Below are 19,010 nucleotides of genomic sequence, written 5' to 3'. Positions count from 1 at the left end.
AGAAGTTTAACAGAGGTTGGAAGACCTACCCTGAGTATGGACAGCACCATTCCATAGTTTTGGGCCCTGCATTGAATAAAAAGAGAAAATCACTTGGGCAGTGGTGGCACACGCACATCTTTAATCCCAGCACTCAGGAGGCAGAGGCAGGCAGATCTCTGTGAGTTTGAGGCCGGCCTGGTCTATAGAGTGAGTTCTAGGACAGGCTCCAAAACCACAGAGAAATCCTGTCTCGAAAAACGATAGAGAGAGAGAGAGAGAGAGAGAGAGAGAGAGAGAGAGAATGAGTCAAGAGTCAAGGGCTGGAGAGACAGTTCAGCAGTTAGAGTACAGAATGCTCCTCCAGAGGACTCAGGCATTCAATTTCCAGCACCCACATGGTGGTTCACCTGTAACTCTAGCTCCAGGAAATCTCATGACCTCTTCTCACCTCCGGGAGAAATGCATGTATACGGTACACACACACACACACACACACACACACACCAAAATTTTCATGGAGAAAGAGAACCCTTATTTATTGCTAATGATCATATAAACGGTGCCGCCAAATTTATATGCAGAGTCCAAAAAAAAAAAAGGGAAAGAAAAAGGAAAAAAGAAAGAAAAAAAAAGAAAAAAAGAAACCTAGAGCCGAGCTCCCAGATGACACAGCTCTACCACTCTCGGGATACACCCGAGGACTCTCAGGTGCTGGGATTCTGGCCTGGAAAGTGGGCTCAGTGGTTAAGAGCACTTGTTGCTCTTGAAGAGGACCAAGTTCAGTTCCCAGCAACCACGTGGTGGCTCCCACCATTGTAAATCCAGTTCCAAGGGATCCAACATCCTCTTCTGGCCTCTGTGAGCATCAGACATGCATGTGGTGCACATACATGCAGACAAACTACGACTACACACAAAATAAAAATCTAAAGAAATAAAGTAAAAAAGCACAGGGATTCTGTATATTCTATTTCCAGTACCGCCCCCGTCAAAGACAGAGGCCTTGTAGCTAACAGGAGAGGTGATGTTGATGCTACTGGCTCAGGAACCGTGACCTGCAGTCGCCGGGCTCCAGAGTAGGTCCGTCTCGTGGCAACCAGCCTCATGTCGCAATTGAGCCCTTGAAATGTTGAGATGCGCCGTAGCATGGACTACACTGGAGTGAGCCCAGTGGGGTTCGATCCGAGAAAGAGAAAGCGTGGAGACCACAGAGTCACTTCTTGCCGGCTCACCACTTCCTTTCTCATCTCCTTCAAGCAGATTCCTAAGGCAGACATTACAGCCCTGCTTCTCCCTTACGGATCCACCTTACAGCAGTCACTACCCTGCTCCTCCCGACACTTCAGTCTAGCACTCCTTCCTGGCCAGACCTAAGCCACGGCCCTGCTGCAGTCTGAGACCCTTGGCCCCCATCGTCTCTGCTGAGCCCCGAAGGTCTTAAATGACCATTCCGTTCTCCATCCTATACGTGCCTCTCACTAGCATCAGCCACTCAAATCTTTCTCTTACTGCTTCTCCCATCTTAGGGTTTTCGCTGACCCCTCCACACCCCTCTGAGAGTCCCGTCTTCGGGATATGCCGGCTATGTATGATCTGCCGCCTTTGGTCCAGCCAGCATCCAGGCCGCCCAGAGCTCTACATCTGGTTCCTGAGTGGTCTGACTTCCATTTGCATCTTGATTCTGCTACTGGAGTCTAATTTCCTTTAGAACAGAGCATGATTGACTTTTCATATTCTACCTTGGCCTGGTCCTACAGAACAAGCAGATCCTCCAAAAATCAAGTTTTGGGAGCTGGGCATGGTGGTGTACGCCTTTAATTTTAGCACTCAGGAGGCAGAGGCAGAGGCAGAGGCAGGTGGATTGAATCCAGTCTGCTCTACTTAGTAAGTTTAAGACAGTCACGGCTACATAGGGAAACCCTGCCTCGAAAAAACAAAAGTTAATTTTTAAAACCTTTTTTTGGCAGAATCTCATTATGTTTCCTAAACCGTGGGACTCAAGGAGACCCCCTGCCTCGGTCTCACAAATAGCTGAGACTCTAGGCACACCATCTCAACTAGCTCTAAAACTTTGTTTTTTTAAAGATTCATTTATTTATTATATATACAGTGCTCTACCTGCAGGCCCGAAGAGGGCATCAGATCTCATTACAGATGATTGCAAGCCACTGAACTCAGAGCATCTGGAATAGCAGCCAATGCTCTTAACCTCTGAGCCATTTCTCCAGCCCACTGTAAAACTTTCTATCTTGAGATAATTACAGATCTTTGGGAGGTTGGAAAGGTAACCGCAGTTTTTACACTCTTCACAAGGTCTCCCCAGAGCACCAAGGGATATAATAACGGTAGGGCAATCTAAAGCCCTCAAATGTAACATCCATATTGTGTGTATAGCACTTAGCCGACTAGTTACATGGATGTGTGTAACACCATAATCAAGATCTAGACGGTGTTTGGAGAATACAGCTTAGATGACAGAAAATCTGCTTAACATGGACCTTGGGTTCAATCCTTGGCAATGCATACAACCAACAGGGCCAAGACCTAGAACCTGATAACCTAGGAAATACTCAGTCTGGTGGGAGAAAGCAGGTTTCTGGAGCAGATGGATACCTTTGTCTTCCCCTGGTCCCTGCTGAAGCCTGAGCCTATGAGGCCAGGGTTCAGTTGCCTGGAAGCCCCAGGAAACACCACATTACAGGGCAACTTCTCTTACATGAGAAAGTCAGAGCCTAGCTGTCTACTTCCAAACTCCTTAACACACATACACACACACTCACAAGTACACTTTCTCAAATAGAATAAATTTTATTATAAATTTCAAATACAGAAGTACAAATGGCAACCATGAGCCTTTATCCCACCTATCTCACTGAAGTTCTCATAAAACCTATATAACAGGTATAGAAGATATTTTGCCCAGATTGCTCTAAAATGCCCAATATCAAGCACAGAAGTGCTTTGTGAGGTCATGCAAAGGGGCCTCCATTCCAGCCCCAGACACTGAGACCCATGTTCTGTTGGATTCAGGACCCTGGGGTATGCCCTGAGCACAGAGACCAGAGGCATTGCCTCCATGACAGAGAGCTTGAGAGGAATGTGGGAACCATCTTGCGAGGGAGGAAGCAGCAGAGCTGTGGTGAGCAGCTTCTCCTTTTTCAACTTTATTTTGCTGAAGGCACACAATGCTCTCACATTTGGGGCCTTTCTAGACTTTGCTTTCAATGATTAGAGAAAAGAGAGAAGAAATTAACAGTGTCCCATCTTTTTCTTCTTCTTTTTTTTTTGGCAGTGTGTGTGTGTGTGTGTGTGTGTGTGTGTGTGAGAGAGAGAGAGAGAAAGAGACAGAGAGAGAGAGGGGGATAGGCTGCCATGTAGTCTAGGCTGGCCTTTAAACTTGGTGTGTAGCCAAGGCAAGCCTTGAACTCCTGATTCTCCTGCCCCTACCTCATAAATGCTGGAATTGTAGGCATGCACCACCTGTAGTAAAGGCACCCCATTTTTGTCCAGGGAGATGGCCAGGCCTCCTTGACAGTAGAACTCTTCCACTCAGCCAGTCTTGGGAGCTGTCCCAAAGTAAACACATGTATGCAGATGTCTCTGTATGTAAAGGAGCATGTGTGTATTTACACACATCTGCATGAACAAGACTCCAAGCACTGGGGAAAGGACGTTTTTTGTATTTGCTGCTTGTTAACCAAGTAGGTAATGGAGGTGCAGAAAGTTGGTAGAAAGTCTCGGTGTTGGTGGGCCAGAAGATTCCATGATGACATCATCCTGGTGGCCCTGCTGGGGCCACTATAAGTGACAGGCATGTCAGAGGACAGGATCCTCTTCAAGCAAGGCAAAACTGAAATACGTGCACAGGGATGGCTACATGGGAGGGAAAAGCAACCCCAGTTACCCAGAGCAGTGACCACCAAAGGTGGGACTGAGACTGGGGGGGGGTTAGAGATGCAGATAGGACAGTTTCAGAGAATCCGGCTCAAAGTCAGCTCACCTCCGCATTGCCCTGTAAAAGGAGGGACAGGAAAGTGAGGCGGACAGGAGACAGGAGGAAGTCGTCCTGTGGTCCCATAATAACCAGCTCTCCTTCAGCCGGAACAACGTCTTCCCATGTTCCTGTCCGATCTCCACATCCTGTTCCTCAGGTGGAGAAACTGAGGCCAAAGATGGCTCAGATGTAACTTAGCTGGTCCTCTACTTAGATTCATCTGACCCTGGTAATCACTGTGCTCGCTGACAACCCAGCAAGCGATAAAGTCACTTTCAGTCACTCTTTCCATCCAGGACTTGAGGGAGGGTGTCCACATGGAGTCTGGATGCTGTGGAAGTCCAGCTAGAACCCCTAGGGATGAGTGGACCATAAATTGCCTCCTACAGGGTCAGAGGAGGCAAGGGCAGGCTGACAGACCTAGAGCTCCTGGAGCCATCTTCAGGGCAGAGACAAAGCCTTGGCAAGGCGGGTCCAGAACCAGGACTTGGTGCAAGGGTTGGTATAGTCACAGATAGTGATGAACCGCAGGATACTGGGGAAGTCCTTCTTCATCGCCTTGTATTTGATGGGAATCAGCCGCTTCTGTTGGACACCTGGAGGCCAAACGGTGTGGTATTGGGACCAGGCCCCTGCCCTGTGGTAGGGCAGACCCTGTCTCCAAAGCAAGGGATAACACCAGTGTCCCACCAGCTAGGTACCCATGGTACATATCCACGACATAAAGAACTTCGCAGGTACACTCATTCAGAGATCTGGCATGCTTTGGTCCTGCATTCTTGGTCTGGAATCTTAAGGCTATACCTCTCCTCCCCTCCCTGACAAAAGCAGGCCTAAACTTACCTGGAGAGAGGCTGAGAGCAAACTTGGTCTGGAAATCGCACTCCTTGCTCTGTAAGTAATCATCAGAAACAACCACCACCATCCGGCGACACCTAAGGGAGAGCGGCAGAACGCAGGCATCCTGATGACTTCCTTCAGCTTAACCCCAGAAGCTAGCCTCTGGGAGGACAACAGTACCCAGGTTACCCAGCATAGAGTCCAGATGGCAGGGGAGTCCTAACCTCTGGACCTCTGGACCTCACCCACCTGCCCACTGAGATGCCTCACCAACCTTTTCTCAATGAGCTCACTGGCAATGGACCAGACACAGGTGCCTGGCAGGACGTCACGGTCGGACACACACAGCTTCAGCCGATAATCTGTTTGTTCTAGCTGCCTGATCATCTCCTGCACAAACTCAATATCATTGGGGCAGTAGCAGATGAAGGCATCAAAAAGCTCTGGTGTTTGTCCTGAGGACAGGGGACAAGAGTAATGGTCAGCCGTCTGCAGGAAGGCTGGAAGGAGCCCAACCTGAAGTTATCTATCAAGGGAACCTGGGCCTGCACCTATCCCGAAGTGATGTCTTACACATGCCCTTCCCACCAGTGAAAAGATAACTCCCTCCCAGATGAAAGCTGGGTTAACTGTGATAGAGGCATGCTGTTACGGTCTCAGAAGCACTCAGAGATAGGGCTGATTTTATACCCATTTCTTTGGGGCTTTTTTGTTTGTTTGTTTGTTTTGTTTTGTTTTTTTGTTTTTTCGAGACAGGGTTTCTCTGTGGTTTTGGAGCCTGTCCTGGAACTAGCTCTTGTAGACCAGGCTGGTCTCGAACTCACAGAGATCCGCCTGCCTCTGCCTCCCGAGTGCTGGGATTAAAGGTGTGCGCCACCACCGCCCGTCTATACCCATTTCTTGAATGGGGAAACCGAGACTCAGAAAGAAGGAGGGACTTGCTCAAGGCCCCAGGTCCGTCCATGCTCTGCACGCATCCGGGGGCTGTGGCCCACCTAGCCTATCCAGGGGAACAACACTTGGCCCTCACCCAGCGGGTCGTCAAGAGTGGTGATCCCCTCCAGCTCCTTTGTTTGTGGGACACTGCTTTCCACTCTGGCCACCTGTAAGGGCTTCTCAGATTCCTGCATCTGCTGCTTTGTTATGTATTTCTTGCAGTCATTCTCTGTGAAGAAGAGATGGGGTGTAGAAGGCTCCCCAGTTACCCAGGCTGCTGTACACACTCAGCATCTACACCCTGTCTGTGTCCCACAACTGGTGCTGGACCTTCTCTAGTAGCCATTGGAGTCATGGACAGATCCGACAAACAAGCCATCCTGTCTGACTCTCCCAAAGTGGGCATCTGGGAGGCCAACAAAGTACAGCTGGCACCTGCCTCTCACACATCATCCCGCATCCCGTTTCTAAGGCTCTTCAGAATGGCTCCAAATCCGACATAGTGCAGGGTGCAGGGCATTGGGGGGGGGGGGGGGCTTGAACGCTGAAGGGCTCAGCTATCTGGTAAGTGCTCAGTGAGGGTGGTGACCCCCATCTAGCAAGGTACCTGTGGGCAGGGGCATTGTGTTGAGTGCCTGTGAGACACAGAAAGGGCTTTAGTCCTTCACCCACCCTGTTGCTCCTGACACTACTGGGTGCTCCCAGAGAAGCCGATCTTGACTCCTAGGCCCAATGCAAGGTCTTTGCCTAGACTCATTCCACACCCTAACTAGGGCTTTTGAACCCTCTCCCAATCCCTATGCTGTCCTGCATATTGACAGAAAATTCGACCATCTCTCCCTCCCTGCCCAGTACTACTCAGAAAAATAAAACAAGATTGATATGCCAAGGCCAGCATCCTCGAACATTGGCGCAAAGCCAGAAAGCACGCGTCCTCACCGATGTGGGGCAACAGCTCCCGCAGTATATCCTCACGGTCCAGCGTGGCCAGCATCTCTAACAGTCTGCCAACCGTCGCGCCAGAGCGCCCCTGCCAGGCATCCAACAAACTGCCGGTGGGGTCAGGGCGCGTCTCCAGCTGTCGGATCTCCAAGTACTCGAAGCCCATCTCCTCCGCCAGCAAGGTCCAGTCGGCCGCCACCGGCAACCGGACATTCAAGAATAGCGAGAGACGGCGACGCACTCCCACGTTGAGCGCGGCCAATGGTAGGGAGAACTTGGAGAAGTCCCGGGACACGGATCCCACGCGCGGGCCTTCAGCAGACATGGCGAGCCAGCCTGAGCTTCGGTGAGGTCCGGTCCGCTCGCCAGCCAAGCTTCCTACTTCCCCTAAGGTTCCTGCCAGCCCCGCCTTCCCTCACTTTCCGAGAAGCTCCGCCCTTTGCTAGAATCTGGAGTCCCTGGCCCAAGAGCGCAGTTGGGGTGCCCAGCCACTGCCCTCGGAGTGTGTGTGTGTGTGCGCGCGCGCGCATGCATCTGAACACGGCCTGAGCTCCACCCCACTCGTGTTTCTAACCTTTGCTCGACTCCCTTTGAAGGTGTGAGAACCTGGAAAAAGGTCTCTGGCTTTGGTCTCGTGGCCTACAGACCTGTCCTGGTCGATCTGGTAGTGGTGGCAATGCATGGTGAGATGAATCTGTCTTGTTTAGGACATGAAGGAGTTACAGTCCTTATGTACAGTAGCCTGTATTCTGGTAACGGGAAGGAAGAGACAGACGTGACTTCGGAAGTGGCAATGTGAAGCCACAATCTGCCCTGAGCCATCTGGTGCAAGCGGTGACTGCCTTTTAAAGGGGTAAGCCACAACCTTACTCGCAAGCTGGCATTTAGGGCATCCTGTCCTTTGGTATGAGGCAAATACAGTTCTACCCTCCGGGGGTCTGCAAAAAGCCACGCGGACTTACCACCTTACTCTTTAATGCTGAGGGTACAGTTTAGACCTAGGGAACCTTGTTTAGACCTAGGGAACCTTGTTTAGACCTAGGGAACCTTGTTTTTGTTAATTCACTTAGTTAATCTATTTAGGTGTCAATCTCCAACTCAGGGTCTCCACTCTCTCCACCCCTCTCCACCGTCTTAGTAGAATTCCTAGGGGAATGTGTACACTAATGACATCATCCCAAGCAGATGTAAACTAAGCTGAAGACATGTGAAACACGCTACAGTTAGAACCTGCCTGCTTTTTCTCACATTTGTAAAATAGGTTCTTCATACCAACCAGGAAACAAAAATTGCTTTGTTTTTTGAGCAAGTGTCTGTGACAGTCCAACCCCGTCGGGGCCGAACTAGGCGCTGGAACATTATCTAAGTCCTCGGCTCTGGGTTTTGGGACGCCGGACAGAACAGAGCAAATTTTGATGGGAGACTCGGAGTGTTTTTTCTAGCTCGCCCAGCAAAGGGAGAAGCCGTGTGTCGGGCTCCGCCTTCCCGCCTTTCGTGCTGCTGCGCGCTGAGCTCAGTGCTTTGGGGGAGGGGAACCCTTGAGGCTGCGTTCATCTTAGGAAACCAAAAGTTTGGGGTACCTCCTTCCCGTGTCTGCAAAAGTTTGCGCAAACTTAAGTTTCCAGGCTGCGTTTCTGGGAGAGGCTTAAGGGTGACATTCTGATTGGCCTCCGTAGAATTGGTGGGCGGGGCTTTTAGTGGAAAGAGCGTCTCAGGAAGAGCCTTGGGTGGGGCTCCGGGGAGGGGTGAGTTTCTGGGGGCGTGTCCTCAAGCAGACGCCCCTTAGTCTAATTGGTTGTGTCTAGGAGTGGGCGGGCCCCTTGGGAGCCCCACCCCATCACTCGCGATATTATTCTTCCAGGGTTGTGATCAACTTTTAGGCCTCACTAGGTAGAGGCTGTCCTGCGCCTGCGCCGGCGATCTCTTTTATTCTTCGAGCTCTGCACCCAGAACCCAGACAAATCTTCGGGACCCACCTCCGTGATGCATCGACTGCAGGTAGTGCTGGGACACCTGGCCGGCAGGCCCGAGTCGAGCTCCGCTCTGCAAGCCGCGCCCTGCTCCGCGGGCTTCCCGCAGGCCTCGGCCTCCGACGTGGTGGTGGTGCACGGACGGCGCACCCCCATCGGCCGTTCGGGCCGTGGCGGCTTCAAGGTGAGACCCCTCCTACGGGCGAGGGTCGCAGAAGGCGGCCAGTGCGATCTTGCCCTCTGGGCTACGGTGACCGCAGAGTCCCCGGGTGGGGATGCGGCAGCTGGGCTCACTGCCGCTGCGCTTCGCCCTGCAGGACACCACCCCGGACGAGCTTCTGTCGGCCGTGTTGACCGCGGTTCTCCAGGACGTGAACCTCAGGCCTGAGCAGCTGGGAGACATCTCCGTGGGTGAGCTCACCTGCCAGGCCCGCGCCGGGTCCTCCTCGTCCTCCCTTCCAGGGCCTCCCCTTCTCACCTCTAACCCGGGTTTCACAGAGCAACACTTGACAGACTCCACTGATTTCAGTGGGATGATCCCTTGATGGCCTGTGCTCCACCTCCAAGCGCAGCAGCCAGCTGAGTGGCGGTGGAAAGCAGAATGCCCTGTGGGAGATACTTTAAAGCATCGATTCTCAACTTGTGGGTCGCGACCCCTCCTAGGACCATCGGAAAACACAGATATTTACTTTACGCTTCATAACTGTAGCAAAATTACAGTTATGAAATAGTAACAAAATAACAGTTGGGAGTCACCACAACATGAGGAACTGCGTTAAAGGGTGGCAGCCTTAGAAAGGTTGAGAACCACTGCTCTAAAGCCCAGATATTCCTGGAGACTCCAGGAGGTGGGAGGCCACGGTTCCCCACCTACACCGACATTCTGCCTGTCAGCCTGGCTACAGGTGTAGACAGGGTTCACCCGACCTTGCCCTAGCCCCCGCTTTTCCCTGAATTAGAACAACATCGTGTATGACATGTTTCTATCCGGGGATGCCAGCCTGTTCCTCCTCCCGCGGTGACACAGGGCTTGGGGGAGGACACTTGGGGAGGCTAGCCATTGCAGACTCGCTTCCCTCCCCCACAGCCCTACTTCCCTCAGCTCAAGGTTCTGCACTGTGCCTCTTACCCTAGAGGCGCTCTCCTGTTGCCAGGCGAGCAGGCCACCTGCCCAGCTTGCTGATGTGGAGGAGCATGCCTTGGCACGCATGCGGGAGGCCCTCCAGCCCTGGGCTGCTGGGTGACAGGCGGTTGGTAGCTGGCTCCCCTTTCCCCGGACTCTTAACTTCTATAGTTTCACATGAGCCTGGAAACATCCCGAAGTGATCCTGAAGAAATATATGTACACTGACCTCTTTGGGACTCACAGCTGAAAGTCAGGATGCAAAACTTGGTACTGAGTGAGGTTTCTATCTACAGGCAACGTACTTCAGCCAGGAGCTGGGGCCGTCATGGCACGCATCAGCCAATTTTTGAGGTAATCCTTCTACCTCTGATGGGTGAGTGGGTGGATTCTAGCACCACTGACCAGTCTGTAGGTGACAGGTTATCAGATTGGACACTAGATACCAAATCAACCGGAATCCTTGGGCCCAACTCTTCTCCCACTTTGAAGGGCGTGTTACCTGGCCCACAGCCAGGACACCCAGGGCTTTGAGACCGGGGCAAAGGTGGCCTGATTTTTCTCAAAGCCAACTTGTTGCGTAGCCTTTGGACATGTGGACTCTGTCTTCACATGTCAGGTAAATAATCCCATGACCACCTTGGTCCGTGACTTTGCTTCCATTCCTACGTGAGCTGCCTGAGGAGTTCAGGAGTGCAGTCCTGGATCAGAAGCTTGAGGACGACGGTGGGGATGGGGAAGCCAGGAGGAATCCCCCCCCCCCCCCCCCCCGCCGACTTCCAGTTGGGGAAGCAATACTTGATTACTTCCGTGTGTAGATTGAAGACCACCCTCCCTCAGGTGGATGAGACGTAAAAGCAACACTGCTCAGTGTCAGAGTAGGGCAGAAAACAGAACCTCTAGAGACTAGAGGGGGTCAGACAGCCTGGGGTCGACTTCCCATCCCTCTGGTAACTTTCCATTCTCACCGCTTCCCTGCTTGCCCACTTTGACTTCCCCTCCTTCATCTACCCTGTCTGCCTCCTGTCTGCACTACTCTGCCCATTCTGTCCCCTTCTGTCCCCGGGCAGCCAACCCCTGCCCAAATATCTTTGGAGACTGGCTCTCAAGTGTCAAAAGAATGGCCTTCTTGTCCGGTGGGTTGCTGTGAGCCTCCCTGTGCTATGGCTTTGCCATCTGGCCCTGTAATTTGCATCTCTGACAGTGGATTAGTTTTTTTTGCATATTGGTTGGGCATCCTCTGGGACACAGTACTGCTGGTGTCTTAAACTCAACACAGTACCTTGTGCTCAGTACAAATTATTTGATGAAAATGTGGTATCTTGCGGGAAGGGGCTTGATGAATGGGTAATTTGAAACTAAGAATGTAGCAAGCCTGGAAAGCTGTCAGTGAGAGCCTGGCCTGAGTGTTTCCAAGCCTGACTGTATTGCAGGAGCAGCAAGATTCTCAAGGAACTTCCTGAGCTCGTCTAAGGAGGCGCTAGAAACGAGGCTTTGTACTGTTAGCCAAGATGGGTTATCTACCCAGAGGGGCAGCCGAGGTTGCTGCCAGAGCTGAGCCCAGTGTCGAAGCCCCAGGAGTGCCCGGTACAAACATGCCGGAAGCACTCGTCATCCGGGCAAGAGCAGATTCTCAGAGAACCACATAGGCACACAGGTGTGTGAGTGCTGGTGAGTGAGGCCCGGTGGCAGAGATGGTTGGTGGCCTTGTCTGTGAGAGCTCGCTCTAAGGCTGGTGGTCTGCCTCTGTGTGGGCAAAAGTGATGGCTACTTTCCTTTGTGAAGTCGTCAGAAAGTGAGGAAGAATGCCTGTGGCCCAAACAAGCGTCCCCTGCCTGGGTTTAGAATCACAAAGCAGCAGGACATGTGCTTGGGGACCCTGGTTGCTAGTGGCCATAGTGACAGGGTTTGCCAGGTAGCTGATCCCTCCTTTACATATACCTACCCTGGTGGGGGCACGGACAGCTGTCATCCCTCCATGCACACTGTTTTGTGCTGTAAGGGAGCCCTGGAGCCTCATGGGGCCTGTTTTCTATGAGGCTGTGGCATGCTCAGGACTGGCTACACGTCCAGGGCTGACTGCCATCTCCCCTTCTGTTTCAGTGGCATTCCAGAGACTGTCCCATTGTCTACCGTCAACAGACAGTGTTCATCAGGGCTACAGGCAGTGGCCAACATCGCTGGTGAGTTGTGACTGCCAGGGACCCATGAGCATGCCCGGGGTTTTTGTTTCGTTATGTTGTGTTTGAAATAGGGTTTCTCTGTGAGGCTGTCCTGGAACTCACTCTGTAGACCAGGCTGGCCTGGAACTCGGAGATCCTCCTGCATCTGCCAGAGTACTAAGATTAAAAACATGCACCATCACTATTGGCTCTGACCTTGGTTCTTGACCCCAGAGACCCTAGGCAGAGAGGCGTGGAGGAATGCCCATTGTCAGACCCCAAGCCTTTCTGGGTGCTCCTGGGTCTGTACCCCGAGAGCAGGGAGGGAACGGGCTGTGCTGCTCCAGGGCAGGCCCACTCTGGCCAAGGATGGTTATGAAGTGCTTTTGTTGCAGGTGGCATCAGAAATGGGTCTTATGACATTGGCATGGCCTGTGGGTAAGATGGTCTTCCTGCTGGACCTTATTAACCAGTGTAACAATCAAACTAATTTTCCTCTCCTCGATTCTGAGGGGCCATGATTCTCCTGCCCACCATGGCAGCTGGCTAGGTTGGGCTCCCAGAAATGTGTCCAGGAGTGGCCCAAGCTCTGGGCTGCTCGGGAATGGCCCAGTCTCAGCACCAGCCATAGAGAGAGTTGGTCTAAGGTAGCCTGGGACTCCTCCAGAGTTGAAAACGTGGCTGAGCGTGCTGAGAGAGGATGCCCTCAGTGTATTCTCCGTGCCTGTTGAGAGAGGAATAGCAGTTTTGGTCCCCTGAACCCAGAGACACATCGAGCAGAGCACAGTGGTTCATCCTGTCCGTCCGGCTAGAAGGAGACAGGCAAGGGGATCTTAGGTTAGAAGCCAGCCTCTAGCCAAGGGCAGCTTTTATTGCATAACTGTTTTACTAGTCTATCCATTCTCTTGTCGCCAACCTGGAACTCGGGCTACAGCTGGGTTCCAAGGGACAGATTGTTGGCTATCTGTTCTCTGTCACCACCTAGACTACAGAGTTTTGCTTCTGCCTGTAGAAATTAACTCGGAAGTGGTTCCAAGGGAAGGCGGTGTCTAGGGCCTAGACTTGGGGTGTCTGAAGCTGGAAAGACATCTCGGGGAGGCCTTGGCATGGTCCGGGGTCAACAGCCTTTCCTATTCTCTGTGCAATGTTTTTATCAGGAAGCATAGCTGGGCCTATGGTCAGGTCTTAGCTGCCCTTCACTGGATCTTCCTAACCTGTGTGTCAGTAGGACAACAGCCAAAGTCCACAAACAGAGACCGTGGTGGGCAAGGGTCACAGCCTGCCTGCCTTTTGCTGTTCTTTATGTTTGTCATAATGAGGACAGCAGATTTGGTGACTTGAGGGAAAGACTGGGATTATAGTCCCAGTCAGTTCAATCACCCTAGTAGTGGAGACAAAGCAGTGGTCCTGACCATCCCCTAGCCTTTGAGAGGGCAGCTTGTCCGGGGCCTCCTAGCTGAGAGTTATCCCCTAGCCTTTGAGAGGGCAGCTTGTCCGGGGCCTCCTAGCTGAGAGTTATCCCCTAGCCTTTGAGAGGGCAGCTTGTGGCCCAGGTTGGACAGCTGTGGGCAAATCCCTCCCCACTCAGACCTCACTGTCGTCATCTTTACAAGGAGACACCAGTTCAGCCCTGTGAATGTTGCCATGGAACCAGCTAACCCCATGGGGTCTGTGTCATGTGGTGTCACTGTTTGGGAAGAGTTTGAGCTAATGACCGGGGAAGGACAAACACTCAACTAAGGCCATCTGCTATCATCTTGAAGCTTCACCCCCACAATCCTTTTCTGAGTCCTGTACACCTAATCCCTGTCCATCCTCCCTGCCTACTCCATCGAGGTCTCCCTTTGATTGGCATTAACCTAAGGAATTCCTCCCTTCCCCCTTTGACTTGGACATAATGGAGAGCTTGGCCTAACTCAGGGCATATGCCTTGAGCTGGGGGTGGGGTGGGGATGGGTACCAGGAGGGGACCCTGGGGGCTGCCTCACTGGCCATGGCCAGTCTGAAACATGTCTGAGTGACTGGGCTTGAGGGAAAGAGGCCCAGCTGCTCCGAAAGCTCCACCTGCCTCATGGCTATCATATGCCTTCCTTAGGCTTCCTAGACAGCTTACCACACTCCCTGGACTGCCTGAAATTCGCCCAGAAATTGCTATTCAGCTAGCCCTCCCTGGGGCTTCCTATTAGGGCTAAGACCACTCCTTCTCCTCAGGGTGGAGTCCATGTCCCTGTCTGAGAGAGGAAACCCTGGGAACATTTCTTCACGCCTGCTGGAGAACGAGAAGGCCAGAGACTGCCTGATTCCTATGGGGTGAGTGTCCACAGGTGTGTGTGTGTGTGTGTGTGTGTGTGTGTGCACCCAGTCACTGTTCTGCCTGTCCTTGACCAGACACCAGGGATTTTCTCCTCTGTGGCTGGCAGTACTTAGCTTTGTCTTCTTCCTCTGGGTGTCATATGTTCCTTGGGAACTGGATAGAGGATCAACGCTGCCCTTGACTTCCCTTTCCTGAGACCTGCCTTTCCTCCACCCACTCAAAACACACACACACACACACACACACACACACTCCTCTCTGATTACACAAGTTTCCTAATGTAGCTCATCCTGCATGTCACTGAGATGCTATGTCTCAGGGAAGGCAGTGGTAGCAGACCCCAAAGCCTTGTAGGCCTCAAGAGTTGAGAACAAGGGAAGCTTGGGTTCCTATGCATGCCCGGGAGGGACTTGGACCTGGGAGATGCAGTCTGGGGAATCGGTTCCATCTCTCCAGTGCTTTAGTCCTGCAACCATGTCTATGAGCTCTCCATAGTGTGTCAAGGGCAAAGGATTCTGGGGAGGCTGGTTATGTGAGGACTCCAAACTGACCTGGCTGTGTCTACATCCTGTGTTTCCAAGAGTAGCCTGGAAGCCACAGGTAAACAGGCCAGGTAGTACCCCCAGCCCTTGTCTTATTGGCTGAGGCAACCCACCCAGGGGACAGTTCCTTTGTAGACCCCACATTTAGGCTGCTCTACCCTGTAAGAGGGTGTCTTTGAAGTGTGAACCTGTGAGCATCTCTTGACATGGGTGATCAATATCAGTGATTAGCCAGGAGTCCCTGGAGCATGGACTGGAAACTCTGGCCTGGATGCCCAGAGGTGCAAGCACAGGCCTTCAGTACGGCCCTGGCCCTCGGGCCAGCAGACCCACAGCCTCCTGCTTTGCTGTTTGTGTCTAGGATAACCTCGGAGAACGTGGCCGAGCGGTTTGGCATTTCACGGCAGAAGCAGGATGCCTTTGCTCTGGCCTCCCAGCAGAAGTGAGTGCGGCTGGGGTGGGCTATTGATGGGGCAGAGAGTAGGTCATGGGGCCAACCTAGTAGTTTCAGGTAGAGCTTTCCCAGGGGACAAAACTCTTATCTCTAGCTGGGAGGCTGCAGTGGCCAGCATCATGATGAGTTGGGCTAGGGCATAGGCCTGAGTGTGGGTAATTGACCTGAGTGTGGGCAAAGCTGGGCTGCCATCAGAGAAATACAAAGCCTTAGCTCTCTGGGCAGGCTAGGCTGATCAATCCAGCTACACAAAGAGGAGAAAGCAAAGAGACACATAGTGTCTGGGCCTGGTGGCCTGCTCAAGAAGGGGACTTAGTGGAGACAAGAGAAGCAGTGATAAGTCTGTGGTCCAGCTACCTGAACTCAATATAACAGAATGAGACACTACCTTTACCAAGATGAAAGGAGAAAACTGATTCCCCAGTATAGGCAGAGGCTGTTTGTTCATTTCCCAGCCGCCTAGACCCGAAATAATCACAGAAAGTGTGTTAATTAAAACACTGCTTGGCCTACTAGCTCAGTCTTCTTGTTAACTAGCTCTTACATCTTAACCTGTTTCTATTATTTTGTGTTTTACCACAAGGCTTGTGGTTTACCAGTAAGGTTAATAATAGAAATGGTTTAATTTAAGATGTAAGAGTTAGTTAATAAGAAGCCTGAGCTAGTAGGCCAAGCAGTGTTTTAATTAGCACAGTTTCTGTGTGTTTATTTCGGTAAGTAATATATATTAATTTGTCTGTTTATTTCGGGTCTGGGCAGCCGGGAAACGAACAGATGGCCTCCACCTCCACCCCAGAGTTGACCTCTGACCACTACATGCATGCTGTGGTGTATATATATATGTGTGTGTGTGTGTGCACGCTCACACACAAATTAAGTTTCATTTTAACTCCCTGCTCCCCGTTGAGATAGGGATCCAGAGCTGTGGGGCAGATGAAGAAGAGCTTATGGATGACCTTAGGCATGCTGTCCCTACCAAGAAGTAGATGAGGGTCCTGAGGAATTCCTTCCAAACAGAGCTCCCCAAGGGCCACATCTATTCCCAGACTTAAGCCCCTGAAGTTATTGTTCTCCTGTACATTTTGGCAAAAGCTAGGGACAGACAAAAAGGGAACTCATACATGTCTGTATCTCACTGTCCATGGTACTGGCAGGGCCGCGAGAGCCCAGAGCAGGGGCTGTTTCCGAGCTGAGATCGTGCCTGTGACAGCCACAGTCATTGATGACAAGGGCAACAAGAAAACCATCACGGTGTCCCAGGATGAGGGCGTCCGTCCCAGCACCACCATGGAGGGCCTGGCCAAGCTGAAGCCGGCCTTCAAGGATGGAGGCTCTACCACAGCTGGTGAGCGTGGGCCAGGAAGAGGGCTGAGATGTGGAGCTGACCAGACCACTTAGCAAGGTGATGGTGGAGGGCTGGCTCTCTTCAGCTCAGTCTGAGGCCTCCTCATCTCACCCTTCCTCCCCTAGGAAACTCCAGTCAGGTGAGTGATGGAGCAGCTGCCATCCTGCTGGCCCGGAGGTCCAAGGCTGAAGAACTGGGCCTTCCCATCCTTGGGGTCCTGCGGTCCTATGCAGTGGTCGGCGTCCCTCCTGACATCATGGGCATCGGTCCTGCCTATGCCATCCCTGCAGCCTTGCAGAAAGCAGGTGAGCGGCCCCTACTCATCCTGTACCTGGACCCCTTGTTACCTGTATCTGGGACTGGAGTGTCCTGGGTTTGACCTGTGGGTGCTCTGGAATGGAGGTGGGTCAGGCTAGTGCCCCACAGCCAAGGCCTCCCTACCGTACCATTGGGACCCACACGCCTGGCACACAGTGGACCACGAGAGCTGTGCTTGGGGTGGAGCCCAGAGGAAATCCAGAGTCCCGCCATGACTGTCAGCTCTGCTCTGTATCTTGCCTGCAGGGCTGACTGTGAATGACATAGACGTCTTTGAGATCAATGAGGCCTTTGCCAGTCAGGTGAGTCTGGGTGTCTGGTGGGATCAATTGGGCCCATGGTTCAGAGCAGATGAAGGCTCCAGCCATTGCTCTGGCTCCTTCCAGGCCCTCTACTGTGTGGAGAAGCTGGGAATTCCTGCAGAGAAGGTGAACCCCCTGGGGGGTGCAATAGCCCTGGGCCACCCCCTGGGCTGCACCGGTGCAAGGCAGGTCATCACACTTCTCAATGAACTGAAGCGCCGTGGGAAACGGTAAGGCTGCTCCTTGTGGAGTGGTGTGGGGGGTGTTGGAGCTGGGGTGTCTGATGGCTGGGGCCTGGGGAGGTGAGTGCGCACGCATGCACAGGTATTCTGATGTAGGGATGGAGGGGTGAGACCTGCCTTCCTGATGGCTTGCTTAAAAGGCAGCATAACCTGTGGAAGTGTCTGCCGCCTGGCTTGTGTCTGTCCACGGCTCAGTTCCCACAGATCTGCTCTGCTCATCTGTCCATGAGCCCTTGGTGCTGCAGCTCTGCCTGGTGAGGGCACGGCTTGGGCAGGCGCTGTGCAGCCAATGCAGGCTCTTTCCCCAGGGCTTATGGAGTGGTGTCCATGTGCATCGGGACAGGGATGGGAGCCGCTGCTGTCTTTGAATACCCTGGGTACTGAAGCCCTGACTGCGGGCACTGCCCAGAGAGTCCTACAGTGGTGGCCAGAGGGGGACTCTACGGAAGCCATCCGCATGGGACACTGAGCACTGGAGGGTGTATCACAGAACTTTAATCTAGATAATGTGATCGTTGGTGGCACAAAGAGAAGGGACTGCCCCGTCAAGGTCCCCAAGCTATGCCGAAGTGAGCATGGAACACCGAGGTTGCAAAATCATTGTGGACGTCTGAGGGACGGTGCCTCCCTTGAGGCCGGATGGACGTAATAAATGTATATTGTCTCATTTTAGTGGCTGTCATTTCCTCCAGGGATCATTGTGTGTGATCTGCATCATGATTAAGAGCCGTGGTCTCCCTAGTGATCTAGTTATGTGCAAGTTCCGGAGACCTGTCATTGCAGGACCTCAGCTGACACCCTTGCCCTAGAAGAGGCTCCCTCATCCCAGAGACCATCCCAGCCCTCAGCCACCGTCCAGCTGCCCATCTGGTTGGATCATGTTGAATTCTCTAACTGGGGCTGAGGCTGGTGCTGGATGCCTTAGAGCTGCTAAGGCGCCATGTATAGGAAGGCTGCACCATCCCAATGTCCTCTGCCCCACGGCCGCAGCCAGCAGACCTGGACTCAGGATAGCCCGCTGCTCCTGGCAATCGGTGGTGGGGATATGTGATATTAGGCAGCCCCAACCGGTGCCCAGGCCCTGTGGGTGGTGCCCCATGGCAGCTTTTACCTGTCAGCAAAGAAAACCTGCAAAAGTGGAGAACTCCTGGGTGTGCTTCAAAGCCTTAGCTTCCATGTCCTTTACAGAGGAAAAAAAGGGGCATTCATGGGCACAGACCGCTCCATGTGTTGCCCTCAGACCAGTCCTGTCCCACGGATGTCACGGATGCCAGCAGTTCAGGGCAAGGCAACCGGGAACTGGAGGACTGGCAGACTCCGGGAGTGCCAGGTACTCAATCACCTTCCTTGGTGTCTTATCTGGTTCCACCCAGGAGCAATGGACCCCTGTGAAGGCAGAACGTACTCACTCACCTGATCCGGTTGCTCCAGAAGCCACTGAAGTTTGTCTTAGATCTCCTGGGTTTTCTGCTCAGTCACGAGGCAGATTCTGAGGTCTGCCCCGCTGGCAGAGAGCTGCAGCGCTGACACAGACAGAAAGCCCA

At 52.7% G+C, this 19,010-nt stretch overlaps 2 protein-coding genes across 3 annotated transcripts; one reads left to right on the top strand and one right to left on the bottom strand.

Moving 5' to 3' along the window:
• Positions 1–3,642: 3,642 nt before the first annotated feature.
• On the bottom strand, positions 3,643–7,212 carry Myd88 (MYD88 innate immune signal transduction adaptor). 2 transcript variants are annotated; one of them, XM_041677203.1, is made up of 6 exons: positions 6,692–7,212; positions 5,847–5,981; positions 5,091–5,271; positions 4,820–4,911; positions 4,397–4,572; positions 3,643–3,994 (listed from the first exon to the last, which is right to left on the bottom strand). In XM_041677203.1, exons 1-5 carry the CDS (start codon positions 7,017–7,019, stop codon positions 4,418–4,420), a joined length of 891 nt encoding a protein of 296 aa, XP_041533137.1. In that variant the 5' UTR covers positions 7,020–7,212; the 3' UTR covers positions 3,643–3,994; positions 4,397–4,417. The 2 variants fall into 2 exon arrangements, with proteins under 2 accessions (XP_041533137.1, XP_041533136.1); XM_041677202.1 differs by having other exon boundaries at positions 3,643–4,572.
• A 175-nt stretch (positions 7,213–7,387) lies between these two features.
• LOC121464316 (3-ketoacyl-CoA thiolase B, peroxisomal) lies at positions 7,388–18,133 on the top strand. Its single transcript, XM_041677201.1, has 13 exons — positions 7,388–7,547; positions 8,556–8,848; positions 8,982–9,075; positions 10,084–10,141; positions 11,891–11,970; positions 12,345–12,387; positions 14,161–14,259; positions 15,167–15,247; positions 16,414–16,604; positions 16,730–16,909; positions 17,169–17,224; positions 17,309–17,454; positions 17,775–18,133. Exons 2-13 carry the CDS (start codon positions 8,678–8,680, stop codon positions 17,848–17,850), a joined length of 1,275 nt encoding a protein of 424 aa, XP_041533135.1. The 5' UTR covers positions 7,388–7,547; positions 8,556–8,677; the 3' UTR covers positions 17,851–18,133.
• Positions 18,134–19,010: the final 877 nt, after the last annotated feature.

The sequence above is a fragment of the Microtus oregoni genome, unplaced genomic scaffold, assembly GCF_018167655.1.
Source record: "Microtus oregoni isolate MIOR12 unplaced genomic scaffold, Mior012 000028F_ref0000031, whole genome shotgun sequence".
In the NCBI taxonomy this organism is placed as follows: Eukaryota; Metazoa; Chordata; class Mammalia; order Rodentia; family Cricetidae; genus Microtus; species Microtus oregoni.
The sequence above is the reverse complement of the archived record's forward strand: the minus strand, read 5'-3'. Positions and strand labels throughout refer to the sequence as shown.

Excerpts from the sequence above, each read along its gene's own strand:
- LOC121464316 (XM_041677201.1), top strand. The coding sequence starts at position 8,678 with ATGCATCGACTGCAGGTAGTGCTGGGACACCTGGCCGGCAGGCCCGAG. Across the intron at positions 12,388-14,160 it reads GACATTGGCATGGCCTGTGG|GGTGGAGTCCATGTCCCTGT; the intron begins GTAAGATGGTCT and ends CCTTCTCCTCAG. Across the intron at positions 17,455-17,774 it reads CTGAAGCGCCGTGGGAAACG|GGCTTATGGAGTGGTGTCCA; the intron begins GTAAGGCTGCTC and ends CTCTTTCCCCAG.
- Myd88 (XM_041677202.1), bottom strand. The coding sequence starts at position 7,019 with ATGTCTGCTGAAGGCCCGCGCGTGGGATCCGTGTCCCGGGACTTCTCC. Across the intron at positions 5,982-6,691 it reads GGAGCTGTTGCCCCACATCG|AGAATGACTGCAAGAAATAC; the intron begins GTGAGGACGCGT and ends TCTTCTTCACAG. Across the intron at positions 4,912-5,090 it reads AGTGAGCTCATTGAGAAAAG|GTGTCGCCGGATGGTGGTGG; the intron begins GTTGGTGAGGCA and ends GCTCTCCCTTAG.